Source organism: Callionymus lyra, chromosome 9 (genome assembly GCF_982586985.1).
Source record: "Callionymus lyra chromosome 9, fCalLyr1.hap1.1, whole genome shotgun sequence".
NCBI lineage: Eukaryota > Metazoa > Chordata > Actinopteri > Syngnathiformes > Callionymidae > Callionymus > Callionymus lyra.
The window spans coordinates 13,180,582-13,197,079 of record NC_141826.1 but is presented as its reverse complement, the minus strand read 5'-3'; the positions used below and the strand labels follow the sequence as shown (position 1 = coordinate 13,197,079).

At 35.9% G+C, this 16,498-nt stretch overlaps 1 protein-coding gene across 1 annotated transcript; it reads right to left on the bottom strand.

The window, feature by feature from the left end:
* LOC148071867 (uncharacterized) lies at positions 1-16,268 on the bottom strand. The gene is made up of 7 exons (XM_087799819.1): positions 16,096-16,268; positions 6,342-6,480; positions 4,419-4,562; positions 3,128-3,250; positions 2,026-2,205; positions 1,704-1,829; positions 1-761 (listed from the first exon to the last, which is right to left on the bottom strand). Exons 1-7 carry the CDS (start codon positions 16,188-16,190, stop codon positions 588-590), a joined length of 981 nt encoding a protein of 326 aa, XP_087655945.1. The 5' UTR covers positions 16,191-16,268; the 3' UTR covers positions 1-587.
* Positions 16,269-16,498: the final 230 nt, after the last annotated feature.

Below are 16,498 nucleotides of genomic sequence, written 5' to 3'. Positions count from 1 at the left end.
TGAGGTCATAACTGCTTTTATTTTTTTTTAAAAACAACCCAAACATGTCCAAACATCAGCTTTAAAAGCTGCCAAGTCAACTGTATCCTCTCGTCCTCAGTTGCCGCTGGGATCTTGCAAGATTTTATTGTTCCTTTAGTTGCGAAAGACGTAATGACTGATAATATTAATACCAATAATTGAGGCCGGGATTAAATTATTATTTTTAATATTTTTATTATATAAAATAATCCACAAGTGGAAATTAGACTGCTTTCCTGGAACCTTCTCTCAATCGTCATCCCTCTATCCAGGGTCTTGCTCATAAGTGAAGGGAAGAATAAGTGCATTATCTTCACTCTTTAGAAGGAGGATCTTTTTCTTCTCTCAAATTGGATTGGATTAACAATTAAATATCGTCGAATTAATGATTTGTATCGTGAGAAAACAGTTAATAAAAATTAAATATAGCAGGAAGAGAGCAATTGTGTTAGCTTAGCATTGCTACATTTCACCTGATTATCGTGAAGGTTACACAATTTTAACAAACACATTTGTTTGTTGAACAACAAATAAAAGAGAAATAAATGTCATTAATGAATGGAAGGTTAATAATCTTTATTTGATGGTGTGTTTCTGTCCTCTTCGTACGGCTGCTCTGCATTGTTGCGGCGATGAATGAGAACCGGCTCCTTCTTCTTCTGCGATTTTTTCATCAACAGCCTTTCCAGCACTTGTTTGTCAGAACGCTCGCGGTAGAAGTCGTCCTCGTACACCTTCAACTGGAGAGCGAGATTAGAATCAACGATTTGGTGAAGAGCAGCAGTGAACAATTGACAAGAGCGTCATTAAACATCTTAAATTTAAGTGTAATTGTCAAAAGTTTGACCCATTTAAAAACATATTTAATGTCACAAGATGAAAGTGTAAAGAAAAATTAAGGAACTGAACAATAACAGTATACAGTAATAATAATAATAATAATAACAGTAACAACAATAACAATAACAGTAACAACAGTAACAATAACCGTAACTGTAACAGTAACAATAGTAACAATAACTGTAACAGTAACAGTAACAGTAACAGTAGCAGTAGCAGTAGCAGTAACAGTAAATATAACAGTTACAGTAACAACAATAACAATAGTAACAATAACCGTAACAGTAACAGTAGTAGTAGCAGTAAAAATAACAGTAAAAATAACAGTAAAAATAAAAGTAACAGTAACAGTAACAAGAATAACAATAGTAACAATAACTGTAAAAATAATAGTAAAAATAACAGTAAAAATAACAGTAACCGTAACAACAATAACAATAGTAACAATAACAGTAACAGTAACAGTAGTAGTAGCAGTAAAAATAACAGTAAATATAACAGTAACAGTAACAACAATAACAATAGTAACAACAATAAGAATAACAGTAACAGTAACAATAACTACAATTTCTATATATACATAAATGCATAAATTCATAAAAGAAAATAGAATATATATCTATATCTATATATCTATATATCTATATATCTTTATATATATATTACACAGGTTTCCATGAACATGTTGTTATACTATACTAAAAAAAAAGTAAATAAATGTAGCTTTAACTTTTACAAAAACGTTTTATGTAAAAAAAGCGAAAAAGAATGTGGATAAAAGTACATGTCTTGATTCTCTAAGGGGATTAAACTAAATTTTAAATTATGGTGAACTGTACAACCTGCTCTTGCATCAGCGCCACCTGCTGACCCATTTCCTCCCTCTTCCTCCTCAATCTTTGGTTCTCCTGTTTGGTCTGCTTGTGGTGTTTGTGCTCGGACCGATATTCGCCCTCATAAATCTTGGTCTGCAGACACAGCAAATCATGGCGATCAGAAACAGAAGCCGCTTTGTTCGTGATCAGATCAGAGGAACCACTTGGTGGTGCAATTCCTCTTCTGTGCATCATTTCATGGCATTTTCTTCCTTGGCAACAGTAAAGATCGATTCAAGTCACATAAACATAAACATTTTTTGACTGGGTGATGCAGAGAGCGGCCCACCTGGTGTCGTAGTGCCTCCATCTGCTCCTTGAGAGCCTTCACCTCTGGCTCCGGAACTCTCGGGGGTGAAACCTCCCTGCGGTTGGAGGTTCTCTTCCCTGAGACCGTCGGTCCACAGGACAGCTCAGGGCATGTGGGAACTCTGATGTGGTTGCTGTACATGCCAGCACTCACGTCGCCCTAGAAAATAAATCAAAAATAAACACCAGGAAATACCTCCTGGACATTCAAGGTATCAGATGGAAATATCCTTGAGTTCGTGACAACAACGACAACCGGAATGTTTGTGGAGATAATTCCAGCTGACATGTTATTGAGCAACATCACATGCCAGTAGAGAACATGCAAGGATGATGGACAGCTCAGGAAAAACAATGTTTTTTGCGAGAGAAATCATAAATAATTTGTAAAGTTTCTTGTTGGAAAGATTTTTTTTGATGCTGGATGAAAAGATTTTATTTCATTTCTACACTTAAAACAATACAACAGTATGGAAGTACATCAGTGCCATCATAATATTGAAAGTATTCTTTTTATTGACATTTGAAGCTTTAAGCTTTTGATTATTTTAAATGGAATTTTTAATTAGTTGTGTAAAAGATTTCAATAATTGAACATTTTCTCAATATAGCAGTTTGATATTCCACATTTTTAAATTTTAATTTGATAGCCTCTTAAATTCTATATAACTATATATTAATGTTGGTATACAAGTGCTACTACGATTGGCTGAAAGTTTGATTCGAGTAGCTCGGTACTCTTTTGGTATAGTCTGGTTGAACTATTCTACCAACATTTTTATATTGAATTTAAAAGATTACTAATTAAAATATATTAAATTGAGAACATTTATTTTACATAATTACAATAAGAGTATTAAACTCTATGTGTAAATAAGGAAATATTCGATTTAAAAAATGTATTTATCATTGAAAAAAACACAACTTTTTACTAAAGTGATTATTAAACTAAATTATTTAACAAACAATTCAATGCAAACGTTTAACACTTTTAATTCAACATGAATATAATGATGGCACTGACATACTTCCAAACAAAGCCGTCCTTCTTATGATGAGGATTTCTGTTGCTATGGAAATACCTGTGTTGACTCTGTGTTGTCCACTTGCTGCAACTGACTCTCCAGCATGTGGATGTGATTCTGAAGCTCCTGAGTCTTCTTCGTCTCTTGAATCAGCTCATGCTCGTAATAGTCTGTAGAAGCCTGAAGGAGCAGAGACATAAAATGAACTAGAATATTTGCATTTCCAGAAGAAAATGCAGCGTGAATGCTGAATCTGCTGAATCTGTAAACTGAAACGTTTGAAAGTATTAGTATTCAAGGTAAAAATGTGAATACAAGAAGAATACAAAGAAGGAGAAGAAGAAAGAGAAAAAGAAGGAAAAAGTACTAGAATTACTAGTAGAAGTAGAATAAGAAGTAGTAGTGGGCGTAGAAGTAGTAGTAGAAGTAGAAATAGAAGTAGTATTAGATGTAGAAGTAGTAGTAGAAGTAGTAGTAGAATTAGTAATATAATTAGTAGTAAAAGTAAAAGCAGAAGCATTAGTAGAATTAGTAGCATCAGTATAAGTAGTAAATCATTAGTAGAATTAGTATTAGAATTAGTATAAGTGGTAAAGCAGTTGTAGAATTTACGAAGAAGTAGAAGCAGAAGTTCTACTACTACTTCTTCTACTTCCTACGCAGAATTAGTAGTATAAGTAGAAAGATTAGTAGTAAAGGTAGTAGTGGGAGTAGAAGTAGTAGAAAAATTATTGGTAAAAGTATATGTATAATTAGTAGTACAATTAGTAGTATAAGTATAATTAGTAAACGCAGTAGTAGAATTAGTAGTAGAAGTAGAATAAGAAGTAAAAGTAGAAGTATTAGAAATAGTAGTAGAATTAGTAGTATACGTAGAATTAGAAGTAAAAGTAGGAGTAGTATAAGTAGTATTAGATTTAGTAGTATAAATAGGGTTAGTAGTATAAGTAGTAGTATTGGTATTAGTAGAAGAATTAGTATTAGAAGTAGTAGTATTAGTAGTAGTAAGTAGACAAAAGTGTTTTTAAAGTTGAATGAAGTTTCTAGGTGTGAGTAGATGAATGTACCTGAAGGTCAAAGTTGAAGGAGTTGAAACACGAGGTAAAGAGTTTTATCATTCAAGGGAATGGAGAAAAAATAGGAATAGAAGAGAAAGTTGAAGAGATAAAAGAGAGCTAGAACATAGTGGAACGAGCCGAACTGATAAAAGTTTGAATGGTTAAAATCAGATAAAATTTGTAGGAGATGCGGCACAAAGTTAAAGGTCAGTAGAAAAGGCGTCTCTCAATAGTGTGAAAGCTTGATGAACCTGTCGTACAAAGAAATGTTCTGAGAGGAGCATCTTCACCTGCTGCTGCTGGACTTTGAGGAGCAGACGTCCAGTCAGGTGTTTGACGGCCTTGTTCTCCAGCTCCAGGCTCTGCAGTCGCATCTGTAGGCCCACGGTGGTGGTTCTGTAGACCTGATCCCAGTCCTCGTTGAGCTTCATCAGCTGCGACACACGATCCACACATCAGCGACAAAACTGATCCGAACATCATCCTTGAACTAAACCATCTTCTACTAACTAACTCATCATCACGGCCTTCAACAAAATATTTTGAGTCGCCTCAGAGTTAAACATGAATTATTTTTGTACTAATTCTCTCTAAATTGCTAAATTAAGCTTTTGATAGTTCAAATAAAGTTATTTTTGGCTCCTAGCTCGATGGAAGGACAAACCCTTGACTACAGGCTTCCAAAATCTTAGTAATACATAGATCAATAAAGTTCATAAAATGTCATTTTACAAGTAATTAGAAAATGCAGTGTGAATGCTGAATCTGATGAATATGTAAACCTGATTGCTTGAAAGTATTAGTAAAAAGTAAAAATTTGTGGAAAAATTATGTCATAAAGAAGGAAGACTGATGTGAAAACGTTGAAATAAACTGAAAAAGGATTTAAAAAAGAAGAAAAGGAAGAAGAATACAAAGAAGGAGAAGAAGAAAAAAAAGAAGAAAAAAGTGGTAGAATTTGTAGTGGAAGTAGAACAAGTAGTAGTTGTGGGAGTAGAATATGCAGGAGAAGTAGAAGGAGCAGTAGAAGTAGTAGAAGTAGAATAAGTAGTAGTAGCGGGAGTAGAAGAAGTAGTTGAAGTAGCAGTCAAAGTAGTAGAAGTAGAGTAAGTAGTAGTAGTAGAAGTAGAAGAAGTAGTTGAAGTAGTAGTAGTAGGAGTAGAAAAAGTAGTAGAAGTAGAAGTTGAAGTAGAAATACAATTAGTTGTAAAAATATAATAAAAATTAGTAGTATAAGCAAAAGTAGTAGAATTAGTATTAGAATTAGTAGTAAAAGTAGAAGTACAACTGGTAAAAGTAGTAGTAGAATTAGAAGTAGAAGTAGTAAAATCAGTAGAAGAATAACCAGTAGAAGTAGAATAAGTAGTAGTATCAGGGCCGGGTCTAGGCAGGGGCAAGAGGGGGCCTGGCCCCCTCAAATAAATGTTGTGCCCCCTCAAACTTACATGTAAGTAAGTAAGTAACAGCACAATGCCCCCTCAAGATTTGTGGCTGCCCCCTCATACATGCCTGTCTAGACCCGGCCCTGAGTAGTATAAGTAGTAGTGGGAGTAGAAAAGTAGTAGAAGATTTAGTAGTAAAAGTATAAGTAGAATTAGTAGTAGAAGTAGAATTAGTATGAACTGAAAGTAAAGTAAATTAGAAGTAGTAGCAGTAGAAGAAGTAGAAGTAGAATTAGTAGTAGTATTAATGGTAGAGGTCGTAGTATTAGTAGTAGTAAGTAGACAAAAGTGTTTTTAAAGTTGAATGAAGTTTCTAGGTGTGAGTAGATGAATGTACCTGAAGGTCAAAGTTGAAGGAGTTGAAACACGAGTTGAAGAGTTTATCATTCAAGGGAATGGGGGGAAAAATGGGTAGAAAAGAGGAATAGAAGAAAGAGTTTGCATTTCGGGAACGAGCCAAATTGATAAAACGTCGAACGGTTCGAATCGTATACAATATGTAGGAGGAGATGATTCTGGATAATCATCTGGATACTCAAATAATTTGAAGAATCTTTCAAGCGAATTCCAGACCGCTACTGCCACCTGCTGTTTGAACCGAAGGACAAACGTGGAGCGATCGACCTTTGGCAATTCAAATATATGTTTTTTTTATCACTTCTAAAGTACCCAAAAAGAAAAAGTTTGTAGAAACGGGCGAGTCAGCAGCAGTTCTGGCGCCTACAGGCCTCTCTCTCTCTGCTCCTCACGGACGTGGAAGCGACGACGAACCTCTCGGTTGACTCGTCGCAGCTCCGTGTTCTTGTCGAGCAGCATCAGCTTCTCCCGGTCGTTGGACGTGACCGTCATGCTGTCGCTGATCACGGAATAATGCCGCTCGTCCGCGGACGCCAGCCTCTCCGTCGCCGCGCTGTCACATGATCACGAGAAGGAATATTTCTCATTAAGAAGCACAACATGTATGTAGCATGAGACCCTCACGGGGGGCAGCGTAGTTTTTTTTTCCATTTTTTTTTTTTTTTTTTTTCAAACACCCACTTCCACAGAGTGCACTTAGAGCGACTAAAATGGAGGTAATTATGCACACCCACGCTCAGACGGACATGCAGAGTCACAGCTCGCACACACACTCTCTTCCTGCTCCGCAATGAGACGATGATACGAAAAGATTGAAAGTAAAAATGGTGTGTTTTTTGCCGACGTTATTTGGTTTGGTGATACACAGACGCCTGAAGGGCTTCCTCTCCACACGCACACAGAAGCTTTACTGTAGCCTCTTATGGCCGCGTTAAGTCGCACAAAGATTCACGATCTGCAAACACCTCTCATCCCCCCCTTAAGGCAACACTCCCCCGCAAACACACACTTTCAGCCGCTCTGTTGTTACACCATTTTTTTTTTTTTTTTTTACAAGGCTGCGTCACCGGGTCGAGGAAGAGTAGCGTCTTCAATGATTGACAGGAGGAAGTGTTGATCGTTTTTTTTAGATTTCAGTTTCGCAGTGTTTAAATTCAGTTAAAGTGGAAGATTAGTACCTTTTTTTTAAACTTGTTTAAACACACAAGAAAGTACTTAAATGATAATAAAAACTGATTAAAAATGTTTTTTTTGTGTTAATATGTGCTTTACATAAACAAAAAATGTTAATAAAGAAAGAAATGATCTTTCAAATTGTTAATTTACAGGATTATGTATAACATGTAATTAATAATATATAGCATTTGTTTTTAAATATTTACTTAAATAGATAAAGAAACAGTAACATCGTATAAATAGGTGAATAAATAGTAATTATAAATGTTAGAATTTCATTTTAAGATGCATCATTTCATTGTAATTGATTCAGATTTTGTTTCATAAAAATAAATGTTAATTTATACGTTTCTAATATACATTTATAATGAACATGTATATAATATATGATAGAATAATACATAATATAGATTATATTATAAAAAATATGTAATATATGTATAATATATATTTATAATGAACATGTACAGTATATAATATATGATAGAACAATACATAATATAGATTATATAATAATAATATGTAATAGATGTATAATATATATTTATAATAAACATGTATATAATATATGATAGAATAATACATAATATAGATTATATAATAAAAATATGTAACATATGTATCATATATATTTACAGTAAACATGTGTATAATATATGATAGAATAATACACAATATAGATTGTATAATAATAATAATCATATATAATATATATGAAAAATACATATTTAGTATAAACATTTAAATAAAATAAAGGTATTTTTACAATCCTCAAGTTAATTTCATTTAAATTCCATTAATGTGACAATAGGATATAATTAAATAGAGTATTAAAATAATTACACGTTTACATATATATACATTATAATTCTAAAACTTTCATTTTAATATTTCCAACACAAAACAATGAATGTTTTTATTTATTCATTATTACAGTTTGTCCAACTGGAAGTTTGAAGACACACATTTTACTGTAACTCTGACTCTGCTGTCATTATTGCAGTATTTTGATGATGTATTTCTCAGAAGGAAACCTTGGAGATATAGACTTTGTGACGACTTCTTGTTTATCTTTTCTCTTTGGGCTTTATTAGCTCAAGTGTTTGTTCTCTTTGTCAACAAATACACTTTCGTCAACAGACTTTATTCAATGTTGTTACTTTCAATTCTCGCGTCTGCTGTCGACCCTCATTTCATCGTCTGTTCTTATGAAACTATCACCAATCCATCAAACCATCCATCTATCCATTAAACATCCATCCCTTCAACCATCCATTCACCAATCCATTAAACCATAAATCCACCAATCCATTAAACCACCAGTTTATCAAACCATCCATCCATCAATCCATTTAACCACCAGTTTATCAAACCACCCATCCATCAATCCATTTAACCACCAGTTTATCAAACCATCCATCCATCAATCCATTTAACCACCAGTTTATCAAACCATCCATCCATCAATCCATTAAACCATCCATCCATCAATCCCTTTAACCACCAGTTTATCAAACCATCCATCCATCAATCCATTAAACCATCCATCCATCAATCCATTTAGCCACCAGTTTATCAAACCATCCATCCATCCATTAAACCATCCATCCATCCATCTATCCATCAATCCATTAAACCACCAGTTTATCAAACCATCCATCCATCAATCCATTAAACCATCCATCCATAAATCCATTTAGCCACCAGTTTATCAAACCATCCATCAATCCATTAAACCATCCATCCATCAATCCATTTAACCATCAGTTTATCAAACCATCCATCCATCAATCCATTAAACCATCAGTTTATCAAACCATCCATCCATCAATCCATTTAGCCACCAGTTTATCAAACCATCCATCCATCCATTAAACCATCCATCCATCCATCCATCCATCCATCCATCCATCCATCCATCAATCCTTTAAACCACCAGTTTATCAAACCATCCATCCATCAATCCATTAAACCATCCATCCATCAATCCATTTAGCCACCAGTTTATCAAACCATCCATCCATCAATCCATTACCCCATCCATCCATCAATCTATTTAACCATCAGTTTATCAAACCATCCATCCATCAATCCATTAAACCATCAGTTTATCAAACCATCCATCCATCAATCCATTAAACCATCCATCCTTCCATCCATCTATTAAACCATCAATCCACCAATCCATTTAACCATCAGTTTATCAAACCATCCATCCATCAATCCATTAAACCTTCCATCCATCCATCCATTCATTAAACCATCCATCCATCCATTAAACCATCAATCCACCAATCCATTTAACCATCAGTTTATCAAACCATCCATCCATCAATCCATTAAACCATCCATCCATCCATCCATTAAACCATCCATCCATCCATCCATTAAACCATCAATCCATCAATCCATTAAACCATCAATCCACCAATCCATTTAACCATCAGTTTATCAAACCATCCATCCATCAATCCATTAAACCATCCATCCATCCATCCATTAAACCATCAATCCACCAATCCATCAATCCATCAATCCATCAATCCATCTATCCATTAAACCATCCATCCATCAATCCATTAAACCACCAGTTTATCAAGCCATCCATCCATCAACCCATTAAACCATCCATCCATCAATCCATTAAACCACACGTTTATCAAACCATACATGCATTAAACCATCCATCCATCAATCCATTTAACCACCAGTTTATCAAACCATCCATCCATCAATCCATTAAACCATCAATCCATCAATCCATTTAGCCACCAGTTTATCAAACCATCCATCCATCCATTAAACCATCCATCCATCCATCAATCCATTAAACCACCAGTTTATCAAACCATCCATCCATCAATCCATTAAACCATCAATCCACCAATCCATTTAACCATCAGTTTATCAAACCATCAAACCATCCATCAATCCATCAATCCATTAAACCATCCATCCATCCATCCATCCATCCATTAAACCATCCATCCATCCATTAAACCATCCATCCATCCATTAAACCATCAATCCACCAATCCATTTAACCATCAGTTTATCAAACCATCCATCCATCCATCCATCCATCCATCCATTAAACCATCAATCCACCAATCCATCAATCCATTAAACCATCCATCCATCAATCCATTAAACCACCAGTTTATCAAACGATCCATCCATCAATCCATTAAACCATCCATCCATCAATCCATTAAACCACACGTTTATCAAACCATCCATCCATTAAACCATCCATCCATCAATCCATTTAACCACCAGTTTATCAAACCATCCATCCATCAATCCATTAAACCATCCATCCATCAATCCATTAAACCATCCATCCATCAATCCATTAAACCATCCATCCATCAATCCATTTAGCCACCAGTTTATCAAACCATCCATCCATCAATCCATTAAACCATCAGTTTATCAAACCATCCATCCATCAATCCATTAAACCATCCATCCATTCATCCATCTATTAAACCATCAATCCACCAATCCATTTAACCATCAGTTTATCAAACCATCCATCCATCAATCCATTAAACCTTCCATCCATCCATCCATCCATTAAACCATCCATCCATCCATTAAACCATCAATCCACCAATCCATTTAACCATCAGTTTATCAAACCATCCATCCATCAATCCATTAAACCATCCATCCATCCATCCATTAAACCATCCATCCATCCATCCATTAAACCATCAATCCATCAATCCATTAAACCATCAATCCACCAATCCATTTAACCATCAGTTTATCAAACCATCCATCCATCAATCCAATAAACCATCCATCCATCCATCCATCCATCCATTAAACCATCAATCCACCAATCCATCAATCCATCAATCCATCAATCCATCAATCCATCAATCCATCTATCCATTAAACCATCCATCCATCAATCCATTAAACCACCAGTTTATCAAGCCATCCATCCATCAACCCATTTAACCATCCATCCATCAATCCATTAAACCACACGTTTATCAAACCATACATCCATTAAACCATCCATCCATCAATCCATTTAACCACCAGTTTATCAAACCATCCATCCATCAATCCATTAAACCATCCATCCATCAATCCATTTAGCCACCAGTTTATCAAACCATCCATCCATCCATTAAACCATCCATCCATCCATCAATCCATTAAACCACCAGTTTATCAAACCATCCATCCATCAATCCATTAAACCATCAATCCACCAATCCATTTAACCATCAGTTTATCAAACCATCCATCCATCAATCCATCAATCCATCAATCCATTAAACCATCCATCCATCCATCCATTAAACCATCCATCCATCCATTAAACCATCCATCCATCCATTAAACCATCAATCCACCAATCCATTTAACCACCAGTTTATCAAACCATCCATCCATCAATCCATTAAACCATCAATCCACCAATCCATTTAACCATCAGTTTATCAAACCATCCATCCATCAATCCATCAATCCATTAAACCATCCATCCATCCATCCATCCATTAAACCATCCATCCATCCATTAAACCATCCATCCATCCATTAAACCATCAATCCACCAATCCATTTAACCATCAGTTTATCAAACCATCCATCCATCCATCCATTAAACCATCAATCCACCAATCCATCAATCCATTAAACCATCCATCCATCAATCCATTAAACCACCAGTTTATCAAACCATCCATCCATCAATCCATTAAACCATCCATCCATCAATCCATTAAACCACACGTTTATCAAACCATCCATCCATTATACCATCCATCCATCAATCCATTTAACCACCAGTTTATCAAACCATCCATCCATCAATCCATTAAACCATCCATCCATCAATCCATTAAACCATCCATCCATCAATCCATTAAACCATCCATCCATCAATCCATTTAGCCACCAGTTTATCAAACCATCCATCCATCAATCCATTAAACCATCAGTTTATCAAACCATCCATCCATCAATCCATTAAACCATCCATCCATTCATCCATCTATTAAACCATCAATCCACCAATCCATTTAACCATCAGTTTATCAAACCATCCATCCATCAATCCATTAAACCTTCCATCCATCCATCCATTAAACCATCAATCCACCAATCCATTTAACCATCAGTTTATCAAACCATCCATCCATCAATCCATTAAACCATCCATCCATCCATCCATTAAACCATCCATCCATCCATCCATTAAACCATCAATCCATCAATCCATTAAACCATCAATCCACCAATCCATTTAACCATCAGTTTATCAAACCATCCATCCATCAATCCATTAAACCATCCATCCATCCATCCATCCATCCATCCATCCATCCATTAAACCATCCATCCATCCATTAAACCATCAATCCACCAATCCATTTAACCATCAGTTTATCAAACCATCCATCCATCCATCCATCCATTAAACCATCAATCCACCAATCCATCAATCCATTAAACCATCCATCCATCAATCCATTAAACCACCAGTTTATCAAACCATCCATCCATCAATCCATTAAACCATCCATCCATCAATCCATTAAACCACACGTTTATCAAACCATCCATCCATTATACCATCCATCCATCAATCCATTTAACCACCAGTTTATCAAACCATCCATCCATCAATCCATTAAACCATCCATCCATCAATCCATTAAACCATCCATCCATCAATCCATTAAACCATCCATCCATCAATCCATTTAGCCACCAGTTTATCAAACCATCCATCCATCAATCCATTAAACCATCAGTTTATCAAACCATCCATCCATCAATCCATTAAACCATCCATCCATTCATCCATCTATTAAACCATCAATCCACCAATCCATTTAACCATCAGTTTATCAAACCATCCATCCATCAATCCATTAAACCTTCCATCCATCCATCCATCCATTAAACCATCCATCCATCCATTAAACCATCAATCCACCAATCCATTTAACCATCAGTTTATCAAACCATCCATCCATCAATCCATTAAACCATCCATCCATCCATCCATTAAACCATCCATCCATCCATCCATTAAACCATCAATCCATCAATCCATTAAACCATCAATCCACCAATCCATTTAACCACCAGTTTATCAAACCATCCATCCATCAATCCATTAAACCATCCATCCATCCATCCATCCATCCATCCATCCATTAAACCATCAATCCACCAATCCATCAATCCATCAATCCATCAATCCATCAATCCATCAATCCATCAATCCATCTATCCATTAAACCATCCATCCATCAATCCATTAAACCACCAGTTTATCAAGCCATCCATCCATCAACCCATTAAACCATCCATCCATCAATCCATTAAACCACACGTTTATCAAACCATACATCCATTAAACCATCCATCCATCAATCCATTTAACCACCAGTTTATCAAACCATCCATCCATCAATCCATTAAACCATCCATCCATCAATCCATTTAGCCACCAGTTTATCAAACCATCCATCCATCCATTAAACCATCCATCCATCCATCAATCCATTAAACCACCAGTTTATCAAACCATCCATCCATCAATCCATTAAACCATCAATCCACCAATCCATTTAACCATTAGTTTATCAAACCATCCATCCATCAATCCATCAATCCATCAATCCATTAAACCATCCATCCATCCATCCATTAAACCATCCATCCATCCATTAAACCATCCATCCATCCATTAAACCATCAATCCACCAATCCATTTAACCATCAGTTTATCAAACCATCCATCCATCCATCCATCCATCCATCCATCCATTAAACCATCAATCCACCAATCCATCAATCCATTAAACCATCCATCCATCAATCCATTAAACCACCAGTTTATCAAACCATCCATCCATCAATCCATTAAACCATCCATCCATCAATCCATTAAACCACACGTTTATCAAACCATCCATCCATTAAACCATCCATTCATCAATCCATTTAACCACCAGTTTATCAAACCATCCATCCATCAATCCATTAAACCATCCATCCATCAATCCATTAAACCATCCATCAATCCATTAAACCATCCATCCATCAATCCATTTAGCCACCAGTTTATCAAACCATCCATCCATCCATTAAACCATCCATCCATCAATCCATTAAACCACCAGTTTATCAAACCATCCATCCATCAATCCATTAAACCATCCATCCATCAATCCATTTAGCCACCAGTTTATCAAACCATCCATCCATCAATCCATTAAACCATCCATCCATCAATCCATTTAACCATCCGTTTATCAAACCATCCATCCATCCATTAAACCATCCATCAATCAATCCATTAAACCACAAGTTTATCAAACCATCCATCCATCAATCCATTAAACCATCCATCCATCCATCCATCAATCCATTAAACCACCAGTTTATCAAACCATCCATCCATCAATCCATTAAACCATCCATCCATCAATCCATTTAGCCACCAGTTTATCAAACCATCCATCCATCAATCCATTAAACCATCCATCCATCAATCCATGTAACCATCAGTTTATCAAACCATCCATCCATCAATCCATTAAACCATCCATCCATCAATCCATTAAACCACAAGTTTATCAAACCATCCATCCATCAATCCATTAAACCATCCATCCATCCATCCATCCATTAAACCATCCATCCATCCATTAAACCATCAATCCACCAATCCATTTAACCATCAGTTTATCAAACCATCCTTCCATCAATCCATTAAACCATCCATCCATCCATTAAACCATCCATCCATCCATTAAACCATCAATCCATCAATCCATTAAACCATCCATCCATTAAACCATCAATCCACCAATCCATTTAACCATCAGTTTATCAAACCATCCATCATCAATCCATTAAACCATCCATCCATCAATCCATTAAACCATCCATCCATCAATCCATTTAGCCACCAGTTTATCAAACCATCAATCAATCCATTAAACCATCCATCCATCCATCCATCCATCCATTAAACCATCAATCCACCAATCCATTTAACCATCAGTTTATCAAACCATCTATCCATCACTTAATTAAACCATCCATCCATCCATCCATCCATCAATCCATTTAACAATCAAACCATCCATCCATCAATTCATTAAACCATCCATCCATCCATCCATCCCTTAAACCAGCCATCAATCCATCTTCATATGATTTTGTTTGTGTTTGTTTATGAAATAAACACACACACGCACACCATCCATCCATCCATCCATCCATCCATCCATCAATCCATTTAACCATCAAACCATCCATCCATCAATTCATTAAACCATCCATCCATCCATCCATCCATTAAACCAGCCATCAATCCATCTTCATATGATTTTGTTTGTGTTTGTTTATGAAATAAACACACACACGCACACGCACACGCTGAGACAAATAAAAATGCTGTGGACCGAGGTCAACACAATCAGCAATAAACATGATCTATAAGGTTATATAAGTGATGTGTGTTCAAACTTGGCCCATTTAAAGATACAATGAATGAAACACATTCATTATAATGAATGAAACACATTCATTATAATGAATTTGAAGCAAAGGTCAAAGCGTCGAGCGCCCATTTGAAAGTGCATGAGAGGAACGTTCCATGAATAGGAAGCTAATTAAAGAAGTGACCAGACTCCGTGTGAACGTCCTAATGACCTCTGCGGGGAAACTCCACTCGAATCCCTCTTCCTCTTAAAACCACTTCCTTGTCAGTGAACTCAGCTGTGAAATCCCACTTTTGCTTCTCTCACTTTCCCATTTTTCTCCTCCATTTAAACGTCTTTAACAATCCATTTATCGTTCAAATGTTTCACGCCACCAAAACACAAGTTAAACACTTGTTAAACAACCTAAACCATAATTTTACTTCCTCTTCCTGTTGTGTAGCGCTAGCGAGTATTTGTGGCATTTTTTATTGATTAGCTTTGATGCGTAGCATACATACCATAACTCTTCAGCCGACCTGTCCCTCTGCGGGAGGCTGTCGTCTTCTGCCGCCAACGATGATGAAGGCGTCACGCACAGCAGGGCGTCATCCATGACAGAGCGCCGCAAAACGCAGCTGAAGCCCAGGAGAGTGTTTGGAAAGTTGTCGTTACCGACGGCAACTTGAAAAAAAAAAAAAGGGAAGTAGAGACACATGATGTATAACTAGAAGGAAGTGGTGCGAGGACAATGGCTGACTATTAAAGTGAAAACTCGGCTCAACAGACAAAAGAAAAGGTAAAAATGTATTTGAACTGTAAGACAAATGGTTTTACACTCAATTTTCTTTTCTGACCAACTGGACAAATACACATATTTATACTCTTTTTCTTGAGAAAAATGAGCAGTTGAAATGTGCTTAA